We start from the raw sequence: 19,443 nt of genomic DNA, 5'->3' as shown, positions 1-19,443 counted from the left end.
CTGGTCCAAATGGTTCTGCACACATTCACTCTTCCCGTCCTGCAGAAGTTATTAAAAAAAAAAAAAAGGAATGTGTTTTGAATTATAATGCAATTAAATGCAAAGGTGCAAGCGAGCTGGACAAGAATGACGAAAATAATCCCTGGAGGACAAGAGGGACAAAGGACAAACACAAATCTCCAAACACAACTAGGTGACTGGTGCGCAACCGAAAAATTCCGCCTTTTGATAGAAAAAGCAACTCCAAGGAACCGGAAAAGTGCCGCTCTGTTCCGGGTCAATGAGAAAAAAAGAAAGTAGGTTAGATTTTTTTCCATTAAGCTTGCGTTCTCTTTTTCCTTCAAGGACGGTTCAAATTCGGTATATAGACCGAATTTGAACCGCCCTTGAAGTTCTCGGTATATACCAAAATCGGTATATACAGAAAACACGGAACCCTACTCATAAGGTCCTATCCCCAAAGTTGACCTCACCTAAATGACAAATTTGCCTTTTTTCCCTCATTGCAGCCTCTCTGCAGTGTTCCCACAGTCATCAGTGAGCAGAGTTGTACACATTGGGGCTATGCTTTTAAATTAATTTCAGCAGGGAGAGACACCTATCCAGCAGCCACTCGCATGTTTCTTAAAATATTTTCTTGTGTGCACTCACTGCTCAAGTTTTTCATCCTCTAATATGGGCCCAACAGTGCCATCATTACCACTCACAAAGGGCTCCCACAAAATTCACCACTATTTTCATGCTACACATATAAGAACAGAGGTAAAATTTGACATATTCTTCTGGTCAGACACATGGGTCCCTACATACATTAAATTGGAACCATATCAAGATCCATATAAACAAAACAACTTTTCGCTTGGAAAAATCTTGTCCCAAGGTGTTATGAAAAAGATGAGCATATGGCTGGGTTAGGGAGAAAATGGGTGAGCTTTGATTCGTCTGGCATCGCACCAGGCTCGAGGAGGAGGAGGAAAGAAGGAGGTAGGGGAGGAAAGAAGGAAGGAGAGGAGGAATAGAGAGAGAAGAGGAGGAAGTGAGGAGGAAACTGGGAAAGAGCCCCCAAAAAGTTTGTTGTGAAAAAAAAGAAAAGAAAAAAAAGGGGGGGCATGCGGTTGGGGACGTTCCCCCGTCGATTTTTTTTGGGTACTGTTACAGATAATTGGGCCTATTTCTTGTGTTCTCAAGAACCTACTAGATTAATGGTTTTGATTTCGTATGGTTGCTTTCTTAGCATTTGGAATTTAGGTGTTTTTTTTTTTTAATTTTATTTCAGAACGTAAATTAGTTATTTTCGGCACTGGGTCAATCCTGGGTAAAAATTTGTTTTCCAAACTTATTTGAATGGGGCTGTTCCTATTCCGCTTACAAATCACCACGGTGCACTGAGCCGAGGGTATTAAAAATATTAACGCTATTAATTATCTATAACAGTAAGCGACCAGCGTTTAGTCAAACATTCAAATCGTCTGCTTCCCCACAACAAATCGGTGGGGGACGTCCCCAACCGCATGCCCCCCCCCCTTTTTTTTTTCACGACAAACTTTCCGGGGGGCCTTTCCCCAGTTTCCTCCTCTTTTCTCTCTATTCCTCCTCACCTTCCTTCTTTCCCCATTCTCCCTCCTTCTTTCCTCCTCCTCCTCGAGCCTGGTGCGACACCAGACGAATCTGTACCCTTTCGTCCAATAAGCTCATACTCGATTCTAAGAGTTGCAAGGACAAATGGTAGTCCTGGAGAAAAGAAACTCCAATGTGCAAAAACACGTCCCCTGGCTCCATTTTATTAGCTGGCAGGGCCCAATTGATTGGCAGGTACAGCTGCAACGGAAAAAGAGTAGCACAAGTGACCGACGACCGGAGCGGCAAAATCGCGACACGCGGCGCTATTGTTCCCGAGCGCGCCGATAGCGAGAGTGCCAGTCACGTTCCATGTCTCAACGGCGGGGTGGCCGGCAAAAAACAGCCCATCTTAAAGCCCTCATTTGAACAGCTATCTTATCTCTCAATTTTCTGCCGGCCACCCCCGCGTTGAGACATGCAACGTGACTGGCACTCTCGCTATCGGCACGCTTGGGAACAAGAGCGCCACGTGTCGCGATTTTGCCGCTCCGGTCATCGGTCACTTGTGCTACTCTTTTTCCGTTGCAGCTGTACACTTACAACTGCCTTGCCTATACTGAATTATGCAGTAAAGTAGTAGCATCTAGAAATAGGAAAAACAAGCCAGACAAAAAGTTATTGTGGTATCATTGTTTTGGTAGGTGTCTTAAAATACAAAAGAAAACTGAGCTTGAACATAAATTAAGAAATTTGTCAACCTCATTTGTTTCAATTAGCCATCATTCTTCAATCAACATACTCAACAATGAAATAACAAAAAATAAATGCAGTCACATGTGTGAACATACAGTTCTCACTAATAAATGCAAGTTGGTGTTTGTTCAGTTCGCTTTCCACACAAGGATTTCGCTATTACCTTCATTTTATACAAACAAAGGATGCAAATAAAACAGAAAATCAGAAGGACAGTCCTTATGACACAATTTCAGCTACAACCACCTCAAGAGTAACGAGCAAGCACTGGTGGTTCGCAACATTTCTAGTCATAATCCACAAGAGTCGGGTCGGGATCCTCCTCTTCCGCATAGTTGTCTTCTTCCTCCGGCTCTGCAGTCCCTTTAGCTGTTTTGGACGACCCCCTCTTCCCCTTCTTCTTGACCATGTCATCGGTAGCATAGGGGGTCATGAAGCCTTCCTTGTTGAGGGCCCTCGTCAGTGCAGCTTTCACCTACGAGTCGAGAAGAGGTACCCGCCATGTATAACCCCGAGGCCACACTTATGAGGAGGCTTACAAGAAACGCCAAGCTCAACCGGAAAATAAACTGAATGGACGACTTCTCAAACTGGGTTCCTAGGATCTCAGGGGTTCCCCGGACTATTCTGATGGGTTTCCCAGGCTCCCGAATTTCCTTAAACCAAACCGGAGAGATCCCTTGCCCCCAACCAAAGCATCTCTCCAGTTTCATCACCACCGTAAAATACCAAGCGAGCACCCACCCCACGTTCACTGAAAGTTGGGTTAATCAAGACGGGGGCGCTCATCCTGTCAAATCGGACGCTTAACATATAATTAGCAGAATTCCAAAGTTTGGGAAATGTTAATATAATAGATACTTGAACAAAGTGGGCGCTTCCGCGGTAGTTTACAGTATATTGTATCTGAGGCATTCGCAGATGCGTAACAATGCGCCAGACACTCACCAGTATGCGCACTACCGTTTTCAAGGTCTGTAGGCTTCTGCATTTCTTTATTGTATTAATGCGAGGACTGGAAAGGTTTACTCCACTAGCAATCAAGGGAGATGAAGGTTCCTCGAGATATAAAAACTAGGGGTGTGCGAATACTCATATATACGAATTCGAATCGAATAGCAAGTTCCCGAATAATTCAATTCGCGAATCAAATTCCTATACTCTTTTTCACCCCAACTTGTGCACCGGAGGCTCCACCTCTACAGGCCGCGCATTGGCCAGTCACCGTCGCACCACCACGAAGCGCTCCTCCGCCATTTTTGAATCAAATATAAACAAAAAAGTGTCTACAAAGAAAAAGTTCTATACGAGCGTCGTAATCGTGATAATCCAATCATCTTAAATAGGGCTTATTATGTAGCACGTTTTGAGCTATAATTTTTCATATGTCCAAATTTATTGGTGTGATTCTTTTTAAAATACGAATCGCACGCAGTCGCTGCGTGGTGACTGAGGCCCTACTGACTGCGTTCGTTTGTTCACGGAAGAGTGAGTCGTTCACAAACAGAATTGCTTTCTTAATAAATACAGCACTCCCGACTTGGCTAACATCTTCTCTCAAATAAAACAATTGTACCGTCAAACTGTCCACTTAAACGGCGCAAGACTTGCAGCCTGAGTGTCTATTTCTTTACTTCTGTTGAATTTACGAACGCGTCCGGTTAACTCGGTGACGTCATGTTGTTGTTGTAGTCGGGGAATCGAATGCTCGACGCGCTCGGCCCGATTGCGTTCTTCTTCTGCGTGTTCAGATATTTTTTACAACTTTATCGTTCTGTTTTATTATTCAGCGTATTTCCTTTGTGGATATCGTTGAGGTAGTGTCCATGGCTCCATCTCCACCGCCGTCGAGACGTAAGCCAGCCGCCACGACACCTATAAATTTGTGGAAGAAGCATCGGCAAGGACGCAAGCTCTCGAGCGATTGCAAGCAGATGGTTCTTTCCGTGTACGCCAAGCTGCGAGAACAATACCCGGACAGGTTGAGGAACGACTTATACCAGCTGACGTCTGAGTATACTGGCGTCGGAGCACGGACAGTTGTTGCCATAAAGAAGGAAGCCATCACGAATTCCGGGCTCCTTCGAACTCCAACTGGTAAGCGCCCAAAGTCGGTTGGCACCCGTCGTCGCCTGGTCCAGTACGACTCTTTTGTGCTGTCTGCGTTGCGGTCCTGCGTGCACGGCTTCTTTCGAAGGAACGAAACCCCGACCGTCACGAAGATACGCGAAGCCCTCATTGAAGCGCTGAAGGATGATGAGGTCGCCGTGGAACCGAGTCCATCGACTGTGTACCGTCTTTTGCATGACATTGGGTTCGAGCTGCAGAAGAGGAGTCGCAACTCTCTTCTCATTGAGAAGGACGACATCCTTGTGTGGCGTGCGAAGTACCTCCGCTCAATCCTGAAGTTTCGAGCAGAGGGTAAGGCGATCTATTATCTCGACGAAACGTGGGTCAACGCCGGACACACCATCAACAAGATCTGGGTCGACACGACGGTGCGTTCTGCCAGAGACGCAGGAAATCGCGGCCTCAGCACCGGTCTCAAAAATCCATCTGGCAAAGGCAGCAGACTGATTGTCACTCACGTTGGGGGTGACCAAGGCTTTGTGGAAGGTTGCCTCGACATTTTTCATGGAGTGAAGTCGGGCGATTACCACGACGAGATGGATGGCAACAGGTTTGAACATTGGTTTGACTTGTTCCTGACCAAGGTAGAGCCAGGAAGCGTTATTGTAATGGATAACGCTTCCTACCACTCAAGACGCGTGGAGTGTGTCCCCACGAAATCTTCAACCAAGAGTGTCATCCAAGAATGGCTAAGCTCAAAGGGAATTGGCTGGGACAAAGACATGCTCAAGGTGGAACTAATTTCTTTAGTCTCCCAAGTGCGACACAAGTTCCTCAGCTACCGAGTGGACACACGTGCTGAAACTGTTGGGTGCACGGTTCTTAGGCTGCCCCCTTATCATTGTGAGCTGAATCCCATTGAGCTTATCTGGGGGCAAGTGAAGAATGAGGTTGCACGAAGCAACTCGTCTTTCAAACTAAAAGATGTGAAGGTGCTTCTAGAGCAGGCAATCAAGAATGTCACGAAAGACAACTGGACCGCTGCTATACAGCATGTTAAGAAGATGGAAAAGCAGTTCTGGGAGAATGACAGCCTGTCGGACAGAGAGGTTGCACCAATCATCATCGAAATCAATGCCGGAGATGTCAGCGACGACTCCTATGAAGATGAAAGCTGCGATGAAGTTGTCTCTGGATCAGGCCAGCCACACATTCCAGGTGTGGAGCCACTTAATATGTAAGCAGTGTGGCAAAGTATTTCTTCCATTGTGCTCTCCGGGAACTGCTGGAGGCCCACGTGAAGCCTTCTCTGCGTATAAGGCGGCCTGCCTGTGTGGGCTGACTCCCGAGATCTGGTATGCAACCCTGCCTCTCCGAAAACGGCTGCAGCAACACGACGAGGCGGCTTCGGAAGCCCACTTGAAGCGTTCTCTGAAAACAAGGCGGCCTGCCTGTATGGGCTGACACTCGACATCTGGTATGCAACCCTGCCTCTCCGAGAACTGCTGCAGCAACACGACGAGGTGGCTTCGGAGGCCCACTTGAAGAGTTCTCCGAAAACAAGGCGGCCTGCCTGTGTTGGCTGACTCTCGACATCTGGTATGCAACCCTGCCTCTCCGAGAACGGCTGCAGCAACACGACGAGGCGGCTTCGGAGGCCCACTTGAAGAGTTCTCTGAAAGCAAGGCGGCCTGCCTGTGTGGGCTGACTCTCAACATCTGGTATGCAACCCTGCATCTCCGAGAACTGCTGCAGCAACACGACAAGGCGGCTTCGGAGGCCCACTTGAAGAGTTCTCCGAAAACAAGGCGGCCTGCCTGTGTTGGCTGACTCTCGACATCTGGTATGCAACCCTGCCTCTCCGAGAACTGCTGCAGCAACACGACGAGGCGGCTTCGGAGGCCCACCTGAAGAGTTCTCTGAAAGCAAGGCGGCCTGCCTGTGTGGGCTGACTCTCGACATCTGGTATGCAACCCTGCCTCTCCGAGAGCGGCTGCAGCAACACGACGAGGCGGTTTCGGAAGCCTACGTGAAGCCTTCTCTGAAAGCAAGGCGGCCTGCCTGTGTGGGCTGACTCTCGACACCTGGTATGCAACCCTGCCTCTCCGAGAACTGCTGCAGCAACACGACGAGGCGGCTTCGGAGGCCCACTTGAAGCGTTCTCTGAAAACAAGGCGGCCTGCCTGTGTTGGCTGACTCTCGACATCTGGTATGCAACCCTGCCTCTCCGAGAGCGGCTGCAGCAACACGACGAGGCGGCTTCGGAAGCCTACGTGAAGCCTTCTCTGAAAGCAAGGCGGCTTGCCTGTGTGGGCTGACTCTCGACATCTGGTATGCAACCCTGCCTCTCCGAGAGCGGCTGCAGCAACACGACGAGGCGGCTTCGGAGGCCCACTTGAAGAGTTCTCCGAAAACAAGGCGGCCTGCCTGTGTTGGCTGACTCTCGACATCTGGTATGCAACCCTGCCTCTCCGAGAGCGGCTGCAGCAACACGACGAGGCAGCTTCGGAAGCCTACGTGAAGCCTTCTCTGAAAGCAAGGCGGCCTGCCTGTGTGGGCTGACTCTCGACATCTGGTATGCAACCCTGCCTCTCCGAGAGCGGCTGCAGCAACACGACGAGGCGGCTTTGGAAGCCTACGTGAAACCTTCTCTGAAAGCAAGGCGGCCTGCCTGTGTGGGCTGACTCTCGACATCTGGTATGCAACCCTGCCTCTCCGAGAACGGCTGCAGCAACACGACGAGGCTGCTTCGGAAGCCTATGTGAAGCCTTCTCTGAAAGCAAGGCGGCCTGTCTGTGTGGGCTGACTCTCGACATCTGTATGCAACCCTGCCTCTCCGAGAACGGCTGCAGCAACACGACGAGACGGCTTCGGAAGCCTACGTGAAGCCTTCTCTGAAAGCAAGGCGGCCTGTCTGTGTGGGCTGACTCTCGACATCTGGTGTGCAACCCTGCCTCTCCGAGAACGGCTGCAGCAACACGACGAGGCAGCTTCGGAGGCCCACTTGAAGAGTTCTCCAAAAACAAGGCGGCCTGCCTGTGTGGGCTGACTCTCGACATCTGTATGCAACCCTGCCTCTCCGAGAACGGCTGCAGCAACACGACGAGACGGCTTCGGAAGCCTACGTGAAGCCTTCTCTGAAAGCAAGGCGGCCTGCCTGTGTGGGCTGACTCTCGACATCTGGTATGCAACCCTGCTTCTCCGAGAACGGCTGCAGCAACACGACGAGGCGGCTTCGGAAGCCTATGTGAAGCCTTCTCTGAAAGCAAGGCGGCCTGCCTGTGTGGGCTGACTCTCGACATCTGGTATGCAACCCTGCTTCTCCGAGAGCGGCTGCAGCAACACGACGAGGCGGCTTCGGAAGCCTACGTGAAGCCTTCTATGAAAGCAAGGCGGCCTGCCTGTGTGGGCTGACTCTCGACATCTGGTATGCAACCCTGCCTCTCCGAGAACGGCTGCAGCAACACGACGAGGCTGCTTCGGAAGCCTATGTGAAGCCTTCTCTGAAAGCAAGGCGGCCTGTCTGTGTGGGCTGACTCTCGACATCTGGTATGCAACCCTGCCTCTCCGAGAGCGGCTGCAGCAACACGACGAGGCGGCTTCGGAAGCCTACGTGAAGCCTTCTCTGAAAGCAAGGCGGCCTGCCTGTGTGGGCTGACTCTCGACATCTGGTATGCAACCCTGCCTCTCCGAGAACGGCTGCAGCAACACGACGAGGCGGCTTCGGAAGCCTACGTGAAGCCTTCTCTGAAAGCAAGGCGGCCTGCCTGTGTGGGCTGACTCTCGACATCTGGTATGCAACCCTGCTTCTCCGAGAGCGGCTGCAGCAACACGACGAGGCGGCTTCGGAAGCCTACGTGAAGCCTTCTCTGAAAGCAAGGCGGCCTGCCTGTGTGGGCTGACTCTCGACATCTGGTATGCAACCCTGCTTCTCCGAGAACGGCTGCAGCAACACGACGAGGCGGCTTCGGAAGCCTATGTGAAGCCTTCTCTGAAAGCAAGGCGGCCTGTCTGTGTGGGCTGACTCTCGACATCTGTATGCAACCCTGCCTCTCCGAGAACGGCTGCAGCAACACGACGAGACGGCTTCGGAAGCCTACGTGAAGCCTTCTCTGAAAGCAAGGCGGCCTGTCTGTGTGGGCTGACTCCCGACATCTGGTATGCAACCCTGCCTCTCCGAGAACGGCTGCAGCAACACGACGAGGCGGCTTCGGAAGCCTACGTGAAGCCTTCTCTGAAAGCAAGGCGGCCTTGTCTGTGTGGGCTGACTCCCGACATCTGGTATGCAACCCTGCCTCTCCGAGAACGGCTGCAGCAACACGACGAGACGGCTTCGGAAGCCTACGTGAAGCCTTCTCTGAAAGCAAGGCGGCCTGTCTGTGTGGGCTGACTCCCGACATCTGGTATGCAACCCTGCCTCTCCGAGAACGGCTGCAGCAACACGACGAGGCGGCTTCGGAAGCCTACGTGAAGCCTTCTCTGAAAGCAAGGCGGCCTTGCCTGTGTGGGCTGACTCCCGACATCTGGTATGCAACCCTGCCTCTCCGAGAACTGCTGCAGCAACACGACGAGGTGGCTTCGGAGGCCCACTTGAAGAGTTCTCCGAAAACAAGGCGGCCTGCCTGTGTTGGCTGACTCTCGACATCTGGTATGCAACCCTGCCTCTCCGAGAACGGCTGCAGCAACACGACGAGGCGGCTTCGGAGGCCCACTTGAAGAGTTCTCCGAAAACAAGGCGGCCTGCCTGTGTTGGCTGACTCTCGACATCTGGTATGCAACCCTGCCTCTCCGAGAACGGCTGCAGCAACACGACGAGGCGGCTTCGGAGGCCCACTTGAAGAGTTCTCCGAAAACAAGGCGGCCTGCCTGTGTTGGCTGACTCTCGACATCTGGTATGCAACCCTGCCTCTCCGAGAACTGCTGCAGCAACACGACGAGGCGGCTTCGGAGGCCCACCTGAAGAGTTCTCTGAAAGCAAGGCGGCCTGCCTGTGTGGGCTGACTCTCGACATCTGGTATGCAACCCTGCCTCTCCGAGAGCGGCTGCAGCAACACGACGAGGCGGCTTCGGAAGCCTACGTGAAGCCTTCTCTGAAAGCAAGGCGGCCTGCCTGTGTGGGCTGACTCTCGACATCTGGTATGCAACCCTGCCTCTCCGAGAACGGCTGCAGCAACACGACGAGACGGCTTCGGAAGCCTATGTGAAGCCTTCTCTGAAAGCAAGGCGGCCTGTCTGTGTGGGCTGACTCTCGACATCTGGTGTGCAACCCTGCCTCTCCGAGAACGGCTGCAGCAACACGACGAGGCAGCTTCGGAGGCCCACTTGAAGAGTTCTCCAAAAACAAGGCGGCCTGCCTGTGTGGGCTGACTCTCGACATCTGTATGCAACCCTGCCTCTCCCAGAACGGCTGCAGCAACACGACGAGACGGCTTCGGAAGCCTACGTGAAGCCTTCTCTGAAAGCAAGGCGGCCTGTCTGTGTGGGCTGACTCCCGACATCTGGTATGCAACCCTGCCTCTCCGAGAACGGCTGCAGCAACACGACGAGGCGGCTTCGGAAGCCTACGTGAAGCCTTCTCTGAAAGCAAGGCGGCCTTGTCTGTGTGGGCTGACTCCCGACATCTGGTATGCAACCCTGCCTCTCCGAGAACGGCTGCAGCAACACGACGAGGCGGCTTCGGAAGCCTACGTGAAGCGTTCTCTGAAAACAAGGCGGCCTGCCTGTGTGGACTAACTCTCGTCATCTTGATTGAAGCCCTGCCACTTCGAGAACTGTTGCAGCAACACGACGAGTCGGCTCCGTTATGTTGCACAGAAATATTAAACACCGAGCCATGTTCAAGACGTCGTTCCATTCCCTTCTCGTCTCCCAGGCTAATATTGCGGGATTTAGCATGTCTTCAGCTTACACCGGCTTGTGTGCACGCATCTGCTAGTTCCTCTTAGATTGAATCTTTATTTAGGCAACAACATACAAACAGTCGTTGCCCAAGAGCTGACACAAAAGGCAAACAGAATTGCCTCACGAGGCGCCGCCCCCCCCTCCCCCTCCCTATCACAAACATCATACACACTTGTCGTACACAATATAACAGCATAATAAGGGTACAGCAAAGGTTACAGAATAGACTTGCACAGCAGAATTCAATTTTAGAACACCCCTGGCCCCAAAGACGCCAGAAATGCAGTTCGTTGAATGCAGAGTACACAGGAAGTGCCCGAGGTCTAATTGAACAGTGCAGGTCTACAGAATTTGCTTGTGTTACCAGTTTTTGGCTCATGAGCTTACATCACATTGTAAACCTAGGACACAGGACAAACACGAAAGGGCCTTTTAGTGTTTGTCCTGTGTTCATCCTAGGGATGTACAAAATACGAACTTCAAGAAGGTTATGAGTCGCAAAGATGCAGGGCTGTGGCACTGCAAACAAAAGCTGCCACAAGTACATTCGCTATACACAAATGCATGCTGGTGCTGTCCCAGAAATATTTTATAGTGATTCAAAGGATTAGACCTGCAATGAAGTGACATAGTTCCGTACTAAAATAAGTGGATGTGGGGCGGTCAGTTATAGTGCCCAGATGTAGTACAGCTGCATCTGTTTTCTCGAAGGTAAGAGAACTGGGAACAAACAATGCAAGCATTGTAACAGGAAACTGTTTTGGGCAGTACAGTACAATACCGAAATTGTTCGTTTTAGGGGGTTTTACCATGGGGGAGGGGGGAAAGAGAACAACCAATGCTGTCTATATCCACCATTTTATCATACAATTTTTCGACTTCGAATGCTACATGTCATCGCAGCAAAAAAGCAGGGGCTAGAGGAGCTGTGGACAGTGGCCTGCAATGAACACAGAACATGAACCAGAGCTACTATGAATGTGGTATGCTCCTTGTTACCAACAATAAACCTTGTAGATATACTTGCAGTTTTCTTGTTGACTGATTATATTACTATAACTGCTCATATTAGACCAACAGTATTGTATAAGTGCTCATATTAGACCACAATTCTCACCACTCCACATTCCCGGCTTTGATGCAGTCGACTTCAGCTGCAGAAAACACGTTTTACACTATTTTGAGAATCTGCTGAGTAATCCGCCTGTTACAGCAATCTGGCACTTTACCAGTCATTTCCAAATGCTGTCGGACATCTCGCATGCCTATCGCGGTGCAGCAGAGAGCCGTTCGCGGGCGTGGTATTTGACGCTGGAGAGACTGAAATCGCAAGCTACCAGTTCAAGAAGCAAACAATATAAACTTTTTCAACAAAACCGCGACCGTAACGTAAGGGCATGTCACATACCAGGCAACATAAAAAGCGCGAATGTTGCGCGGCAGCGAAGTTGCAAACGCGGTCCGCATGCCCGATTGAAAGCGATGGCGACGAAGCGCGACGATAGCTGCAAATCATGTTTTCTATGCATCACATTTCCTTGCAACTGTTGAGATGCCGGCCAGTGCGGTTTGATAGCACAGACTCCCGCTCTTTCGCGAGCGACCTGAGCGACCGCTACGAATACGCACGCCACAAACCTGCTTGCAACCCGCTGGCTGAATCAACTGTCAACATGCACTCTGACTCCTCCCAGTGGGAGTGCGGGTGAGGACACCCGGCACTCTGGTTGGTTGGCGCACTGATACAATTCTCTTTGAGGAGAATTCGCCGGTGCACAAGTTGAGGTGAAAAAGAGTATAGTATTCGGTCACTCGAATATTCAATATATTCGGCCAAAGACGCACGGTCGGCGCGGAGCTGACAAAAGAGCAGTTTTTTCTCCCGATGTTAGCGCCGTGATGTTCGACAGACCATGCGAGAAACACCTCTTGGTCCTATCATTCAACAAAAATCTAACGCACAGGTTAGAAAAAAGAAAGGCAACGAACGCCACAAACTTTATAGCACGCAGATTTACTCATGGTCGTGACGCAATCTAACCTTGAATCGCAACCAAAACATCCCATTTGTGCCGCTTCCAGAGAGGAATTGTTGGGAGGCCGGAATTCCGCGCCATGCCTAATTCTTTTCACAAGAAAAGCCCCTCATTTCAAATTGAAGCTCCGATGTACAGCACACTTGCCACACTCACAGAAATCGGCTACTGTAAGATCACAGAAAAAAAAACCACGTTAACCACGCCGATGAAACCAGCAGAGTTGTCGCGTCGTTGTTCTTTTTGGAGCACAAGCTGAAAATTGTGATTCGGAACGAAACGAAACGGAAAAATAGTGTGCCTAGATTTGAGAGGGTTTCCAACTGTTCGATAACCGTGTTTGAATTACGAGCTGCGAGCAGGTGACGAAAAGACAAAAGCGTCGATCGGGCAGGCGTCCTCGCTCTTCCGTTTGCTCTCGTCTTCTTTCCACACGACTACACTGACTACACAACACATGCGCACTTACGACCAATCTGCGCAGGAGCAGTCTCCGTGGTTTCAGTTTCGCTTGCTCCCTTTTTAAAATCTAGGCGCTCTAGAACAGGACAGATCGACGGAGAAATAGATGCATAGCGGCAGTTGGACGGTGACTTGCGTTGCCTAACCACAAGTTTTTTTTTTTCTTACTTCAGATTATATTGTTTAAGCCTGTTTACTCTGATTTAACCAGAAAAGGGGCAAAATTAGGGAGCCTTCATGTGCGCTTTGCTAGGGTGATGCCACCCTTTGTAATACCACTCGCCGACAAACCAGCAGCCATTTTGTTCCTCGGCGATAATCCGTGGGGCTTATAACCCTTCCGGAAACAAGCACCTTATCGCAGAAGTTCGGAGCAGCGTTGTGGAACCCACGGAGGGAGGATTAGCATTTTCCCCCTCGGGTGGGGCTACCGATGGACACAAGGGCCACTTTCCGGCGCACGGGGAAACAATAAGAGGAACAAAATGGCGGTGGAAGAGGGTGTGGGAAAGGGAAACAGGCAGTTGGCATCACTCTATGCGAAGCGCACATGAAGGCACTCTAGGCAAAATGCCCCTTTATTGAAATATATAAATATAAAAAAAGGACATGTCGCGGTGTTAGTAAAAAAAAGGCACGCATGGCTGTAACTTTTGGTTTTTTGTGATGCTTGGGATAGATAGATTATGTTTGCGCCATAAAATTGGATCTTAAGTGCCCATTGTCCATCAGCAGCTGTTTTTCTTTTTTTTTTTTTTCTCTCCAGAACTTTTTTACATTTGAGTTCTTGTTCCTTATGAGATGCATATTCTGCACCAGGCGCATACTCTGCACATATAATAATCTCATTCACTGCACACTTTGAAAAATTACTACAAATAAAATCACTATTTGATGTTCGATTCAATATTCGGCTTTTTTTTTCTTAATTCGATTCGGTATTCGATTTGATAACTACTATTCGGTATTCACACACCCCTAATAAAAACTGGAATCCCCTGTTTTGACGGATGTGGGAAGATATCAGAAGCACAGCCCAAGTCAAACCTAACAAGCAAAACGGAAACTTGGCAACACTCGACGGGGCCATGCGTTTGAAAGCTGCGATCAGGCGTGCTTCGACGCGTCACCTTGGAGTCCACCCGAGACCAGGGGTCCTTCATGCCCGGCCAGAGGGAGAGTTCGGCCACGGTGTCCAGGTCGGCCCTCTGGAGGAAGTAGTGACCCATGAGGCCGAGGGTGCTCGGCACGCCATCGGCGCCCTTGGCTATCAGGGGCTGGGTCAGGGAATGCAGCAGGGGGCTCAGGTAGTCCATGTGCAGCTGCGTTCGGTTCGCCGAAACCCTGCAACGACCGGAGAAGTCCCGGGGACTGACTGCCGGTTCTTGGGTACGTATCGTCGAGACAAAACGCCGCCAGGGTATGGGGCACAAAGCCATTTCAAGTGCATTAGAAAAGACTGATGCAATGGAGAAAACAAGAACTTGCTTTTGACACGATTGTTCGAGGAAGGTAGCTTTGACAGGTCTAAGTGAGCACCCTAAAGTCACCAACCGTCAACAAGTTCCACCTCACAGAATGTGATACAGAATATTTTTATTCTCGTTATGTTTTAATATATTGTTTCTATTCGAGATTCTTTTTAGCACTCAGCAACCGTCTACACTCATACGAGGTTGTTTTTTTTTTTTTTTTAAGAATCCGTGAAAGTTAAACTTATGTGGTTTGTGCAGGTGAGTTATACAGAGGGACATAGTACAGCGGGCTAATCGTAACGATCAGTCGGCTAATTAAGTAAATTTAATTAATTTATGTTTCAATTAGTGAAAATAAACATATCATTCCAATTAGAAACTTGCTGAGCGTCATCGAAAACCACTAAATCAACACCTTTTAGAAAGATGTAAGGCAGGGGCAGCATTTTACGGCGTTTCGTAAAAACGCTCAACTCGGATGAATTTCTATGTTTCGGTTTTTTGTAAGAGCAGATGTCTCCACCCGCGGTCCTGCTCCCCAGTGGCCGAGACGCGCAATACACGTGCGTCATTCTTCCCTCCATCCTACGACGGAGGCAAGGCGATGGCTTCGATCTGCAACCACCGAGATGCCAAAGCCAAGAAATGCATACAAAGCATTTTTTTTTCATTTCACTGTAAAATGCTGCCCCTGTTTTATATCTTTCTAAAATGAGTTAAGTTAGTCGTTTTTGATGACGCTCCACAAGTTTCAAATTGAAATCATGTCTATTTTCACTCATTAAAAAGTGAATTAACAAATTATGCTTAATTAGTCTACCGGTTGTTATGATTATTCCCCTATACTATGTCCCCCTCGGCCGTATAACTTACCCGCCCAAACCGCGTAAGTGTAGCTTTTACAGCTTTTTTTCAACAAACCTGTAAAGCTTAAAAAAAATTACAAAATAAAACTGTATAAGCTCTAAATTTAGCGGCCAAACTGAATTGGTATATAATTACACACTAAATCGGATTTTCCCACTAAATTCCCGCTAAATTCAGGAGGAAAATTACGTGTTACATTTTTGCATTAGGCTTTTTTTTTTAGATGTTTTTTTTGCGGATCCTTAGCCCTAAACATATTCTGTATAAATGAATCAACTCCAAAATGCTACTGCACTGCAACTCAAGAAGGCAGGGCAAGAGAAAGAAAGGCCGGGGAGGAGGATGCGGACAGAACGCTGGAGAGGATAGAGGAAAACCTCCTCCTCTCTCTAGCATTCCGTCTGCTTCCTCCTCCCAAGCCTTCCTTTCCCTCGCCCTACCCTCTTCAGTTGCAACGGATTATAGCAATGTAACGAAAGTCCCAACGTTCGCAGCACTAGCTTATAATACTGATTGAACATACTAGAAAAGCATATGGTGCCTAAATCCCCACACCACGCTTGATGAATGCTGGGAACGGGCCTTTAGTAAAAATCACGCCTCTTGCCCCCACCTGGTGTGCATGTGCATGTACAGTTCCTGGAGCAGGCGCTGCCTCTTGCCCAGGGAGGAGTTCTTGCCAAACCAGGCTGGGAAGCTGACCATCTCGCGCAGCTGACCCCTCATCAGCTCCCCGGGAATGACACTGGAGAAGAAGGCCTGCATGGGCAGCAGGGACCAGGAGCCGCACGACCTGATCTGCCGCTCTATCAGGTCCCCCTGGCAGATGCTCTCCGATGCCTCCACCAGGAGGCGAAGGTGACGCTTTTTGTCGCCCCTGGGAATTACGAGGACACCACATCTAGAGTCAGATACAAGTTAAGCTCTGCCTCCAATACAATCTCTCTACATTTGGTAACGCGTCGAGGTCACGCCCAGCCAAGGTGCGGCAAAAGGCAACGAGTGCATGCTGAAGGTGGAGCTCCTGGCACATTCTTAAAGGAGCTGTGCACCAGTGTGAGGGCTTTTCTTAAATAACTTGGGAGTTGGTGTTTCGACCTTTCTGAAGTAAAGAACAAAAAACCGCTTTTGCCTGCATGTCCTAGTTTTTATTTTAAAAATGGACAAAGATTGAGGTTTTCGGCACCCCTCAACTCCTTCACCATCTTCCGAGTCACGTGCGCTGTGATGTCAATGGGGGTGGCGCGGGGTTCCGGTGAAGCTCTTTCTCTAGAGCCATCAGTGAGCAGCGAGAACTCATCCGCCTGCAACCGCATGAACACGTGCTGGCAAGCACAGCGCAAACGATGTGGTGAAGGGAGGAAAGTCTCATTCGGGTCCGGCCATACCCGTCCGGCCCTCTCCCCCTCCACCCTCCGGCTTCTGGCGGCTGTTCCGCTGTTCGCGGTAGCAGATAGAGCTGACGGTTTTGTGGACCTAAGATAGATGGCGCCACTAAAACTCCGTATAATAAACAAACAAAGATGAAAGAGCGTGTTGGTGAAATACGGGAGTCAAAGAAAGAATAAAAACACTTAAGGACAAGGACAGACAGCACAGTTCTTTCAACTAGCAACACAGACCAGTAAATGTGTGTTGCTAGTTGAAAGAACTGTGCTGTCTGTCCTTGTCCTTAAGTGTTTTTATTCTTTCTTTGACTCCCGTCCGTATAATAAAAGTTTTGTCGATGATACCAGGGTTTTGACGCATTTATATTTATGCTGGAACGACAAGATTTATAGAAAAGTTACTTTTTATCGACCAGGTATTCACACAACTTGGTATCTTTCTACAAGACCCCCCCCATTGACGTCACGTCGCGTGTTTCTCACGGCCGCTGCTCGCGGCTTCAGGTCAGGGAATATTCTAAATTTTGCCTCGCGATTACGCGGCGGAATTGCAACATTTCGAAGGAAGGAGGTGTGTTTTCTGTCCTTTGGGACAAGGTGAGCAATGTCAAAAGTAGAAGATGACAATTTTTTAACATTAAATCGTTGCACAGCTCCTTTAACTTGTTTCTAATTGTACACAAACTCTCGGCATGTGCGCATAGTGGATTTTGGAATTTTAAGATAAATTCAAAGCGAATAACGATTTTTGCCGAATATTTTCAAATTGAATGTAGAATAGTTTCTTCCGGACTTTCACTACTGCATTATGCAGAAAAACCCAGCTGTACTCGTAAAGGTCGTTCCCAAGCTTCCACTTGTCCATTTCTAAGCCAAGTTCATTTTAATCCAACTATGTTTCAGAAAGTCCAATGCCTGCATTGGGATGGCAAGTAAACGATGCTTTTGAGATAAAATACAACGATAGAAATTGCCAGCTATACCAAATTGGGGGGATTAATAAACCTTTTTCGCTATGCGCAAATATCCTTTCTTAAATCCCGAATTTGAGAAGAGAAAAAAAAGACAATCATGAATGATGAAAGCAGGTTGTCAGGACATTTTTGCCTAACATATACTCGCGCATGATAGCCACAGTTTAATGCTGAAAACGTTACTGTATCGTTGATATCAACATTAAGAAAGTTTCCGTTTCCTTCAAATACACCGGGGGTGCGTGTGCACCATTCCGTTTTGAAAGTGTGCTTTCCTCCTAAGTATATGTGACTGCAATATTGTACTTATTGAAATGTTGGTTGCGGCGGGTTAGCCCTGTTGAGTCCACTTCTTACCGAGCACCGGTGCACAGCGGAGAAGCCACACCCACAGAAGCGAGCTCTGCGGGTGTTGCTTCTTTGCAGTGCACCGGTGCTCGGTAAAAAGCGCACTCACCGGGGTTAACCCACCACGGTCAGCAGAGCGAAAAATATGAATATCGCAGTTCATCTCAAAGCGAATTTCAAATAGCGTATTATTCTAAACTGCTACACGAAAATTCGAATTTTCGCACAACGCCAAAGAACTTGTATCTTCAACATCACTTCATGGCGGTGGCCTTTCAAAGTTTTAGACACAAATTGTTGGCATTTGGCATGCGCCTGTGTCACTAAGTTTGAGAGTAGCAGAAGCTACTAGAGCAAGCTCCATGCTTTGAATAGGCCTGGCGAGCATGTGCACTCGTGCAGGGCAGGAGTAGTTCAGGGTGGCAGTATCCTGCTTGCAGCTTTGGCTTAGCTTGCACGTGTGGTGAAACAAAGATAGCCTTTCGACATGTGCAGCGCTCACAGTTTTTGTGTGATCACATCGGATTATCATCAATGAGTTTGTGCATAGTTGTGAGAGCATGCTCAGCCTAACTTTATCATTGTAATGGAAGAAGTTTGTCACTCGAGTGAGATGACTTCCCATTATCGGGGCTACGGATAAAAAAACGCAAACTGACAAGTTATAGGAGCATTAAAATAGTATACGTGAATGAGTTTACCGTAAAATACCGGGTAAGCACCCACTCAAGATTTAGAGATAACAGCGAAAAAATATCAATCTACTGTGCATATTTTCTCAGGTCTTACAAATTTGGGAATGGGCGCATAGTGTGGAATGGGCGGATGCGCGGTATTCTACGGCATTTACTCAAAATAGCGGCGGCTGAACCGTGGCACCAACTTAGTTTCGAGGAATAGTTTTCGACAAAGAATTGAAGAAAGGTAGTTTGCGACTGAAACATTCAAACAAGGGATGACTGTACTTTGCACCACATCAAAAGAAGCTGAACAGCAGCTGGCAACAATCCTCTACCAGATGGCTTCCATCGAAGTATTTTTTAAATAGCGATGACTCACGCCCTTGCACGAATCTTGGGATGTATGACTTTGGGATAAACGCAGTATCTAACCAACCGTGACATGGTCGTGAACACTGTCTCAATTGTCACTTAAAGGGACAATGAAGACGATTTTATTTAATTTTTTTAAATGGTGTTTTTATGCTTCTTGGGAACATAGCATGCTGCCCAATTTTTTGTAGACATTTGTGATGCGTATTTTTGTGCCTACGAAAGAAGTAAAGAAACCGAAACTGAACAATCTCCATTCTCGTTTCTGGGCCTCCGAAAACGGAGGTGACGTACGGAGTGACGTCAAGTGTGAATAGTCGGTATCGGTAGCATTTAAGAGATCGCGACTCTGGTTACCGCGGTGGGTCATAGCAGCGCGGTGGGGCGGTCGTTTCGCCGAATCTGTCACCATCGACGGCAATGGCGCTTTCGCGAACGAGTTCAAGCTTCCGTTCAGTGACCGAGCACCAACGGAACGGGAGTATGTGTGTGGCGGCCTCTGCCATCACCCGACGGAGACCGCCCAGCCGGCAACCAGCGGCCCGCATGCCGAAGGA

The 19,443-nt window shown here is 49.0% G+C and overlaps 1 protein-coding gene across 2 annotated transcripts in view; it reads right to left on the bottom strand.

The window, feature by feature from the left end:
- Positions 1–2,235: 2,235 nt before the first annotated feature.
- LOC8025839 (replication factor C subunit 1) overlaps positions 2,236–19,443 on the bottom strand; it is a 53,917-nt gene continuing 36,709 nt past the window's right edge. For both annotated transcript variants that reach the window (XM_040205891.2, XM_040205890.2), the window contains exons 21-23: positions 15,738–16,001; positions 13,913–14,126; positions 2,236–2,788 (exon numbers count right to left, since the gene is read on the bottom strand). In XM_040205891.2, coding sequence (XP_040061825.1) covers positions 2,600–2,788; positions 13,913–14,126; positions 15,738–16,001 — 667 coding nt within the window. In that variant the 3' untranslated portion in view covers positions 2,236–2,599. The remainder of the gene's footprint in view (positions 2,789–13,912; positions 14,127–15,737; positions 16,002–19,443) is intronic.

The sequence above is a fragment of the Ixodes scapularis genome, unplaced genomic scaffold, assembly GCF_016920785.2.
Source record: "Ixodes scapularis isolate PalLabHiFi unplaced genomic scaffold, ASM1692078v2 PGA_scaffold1__304_contigs__length_218370807, whole genome shotgun sequence".
NCBI lineage: Eukaryota > Metazoa > Arthropoda > Arachnida > Ixodida > Ixodidae > Ixodes > Ixodes scapularis.
The sequence above is the reverse complement of the archived record's forward strand: the minus strand, read 5'-3'. Positions and strand labels throughout refer to the sequence as shown.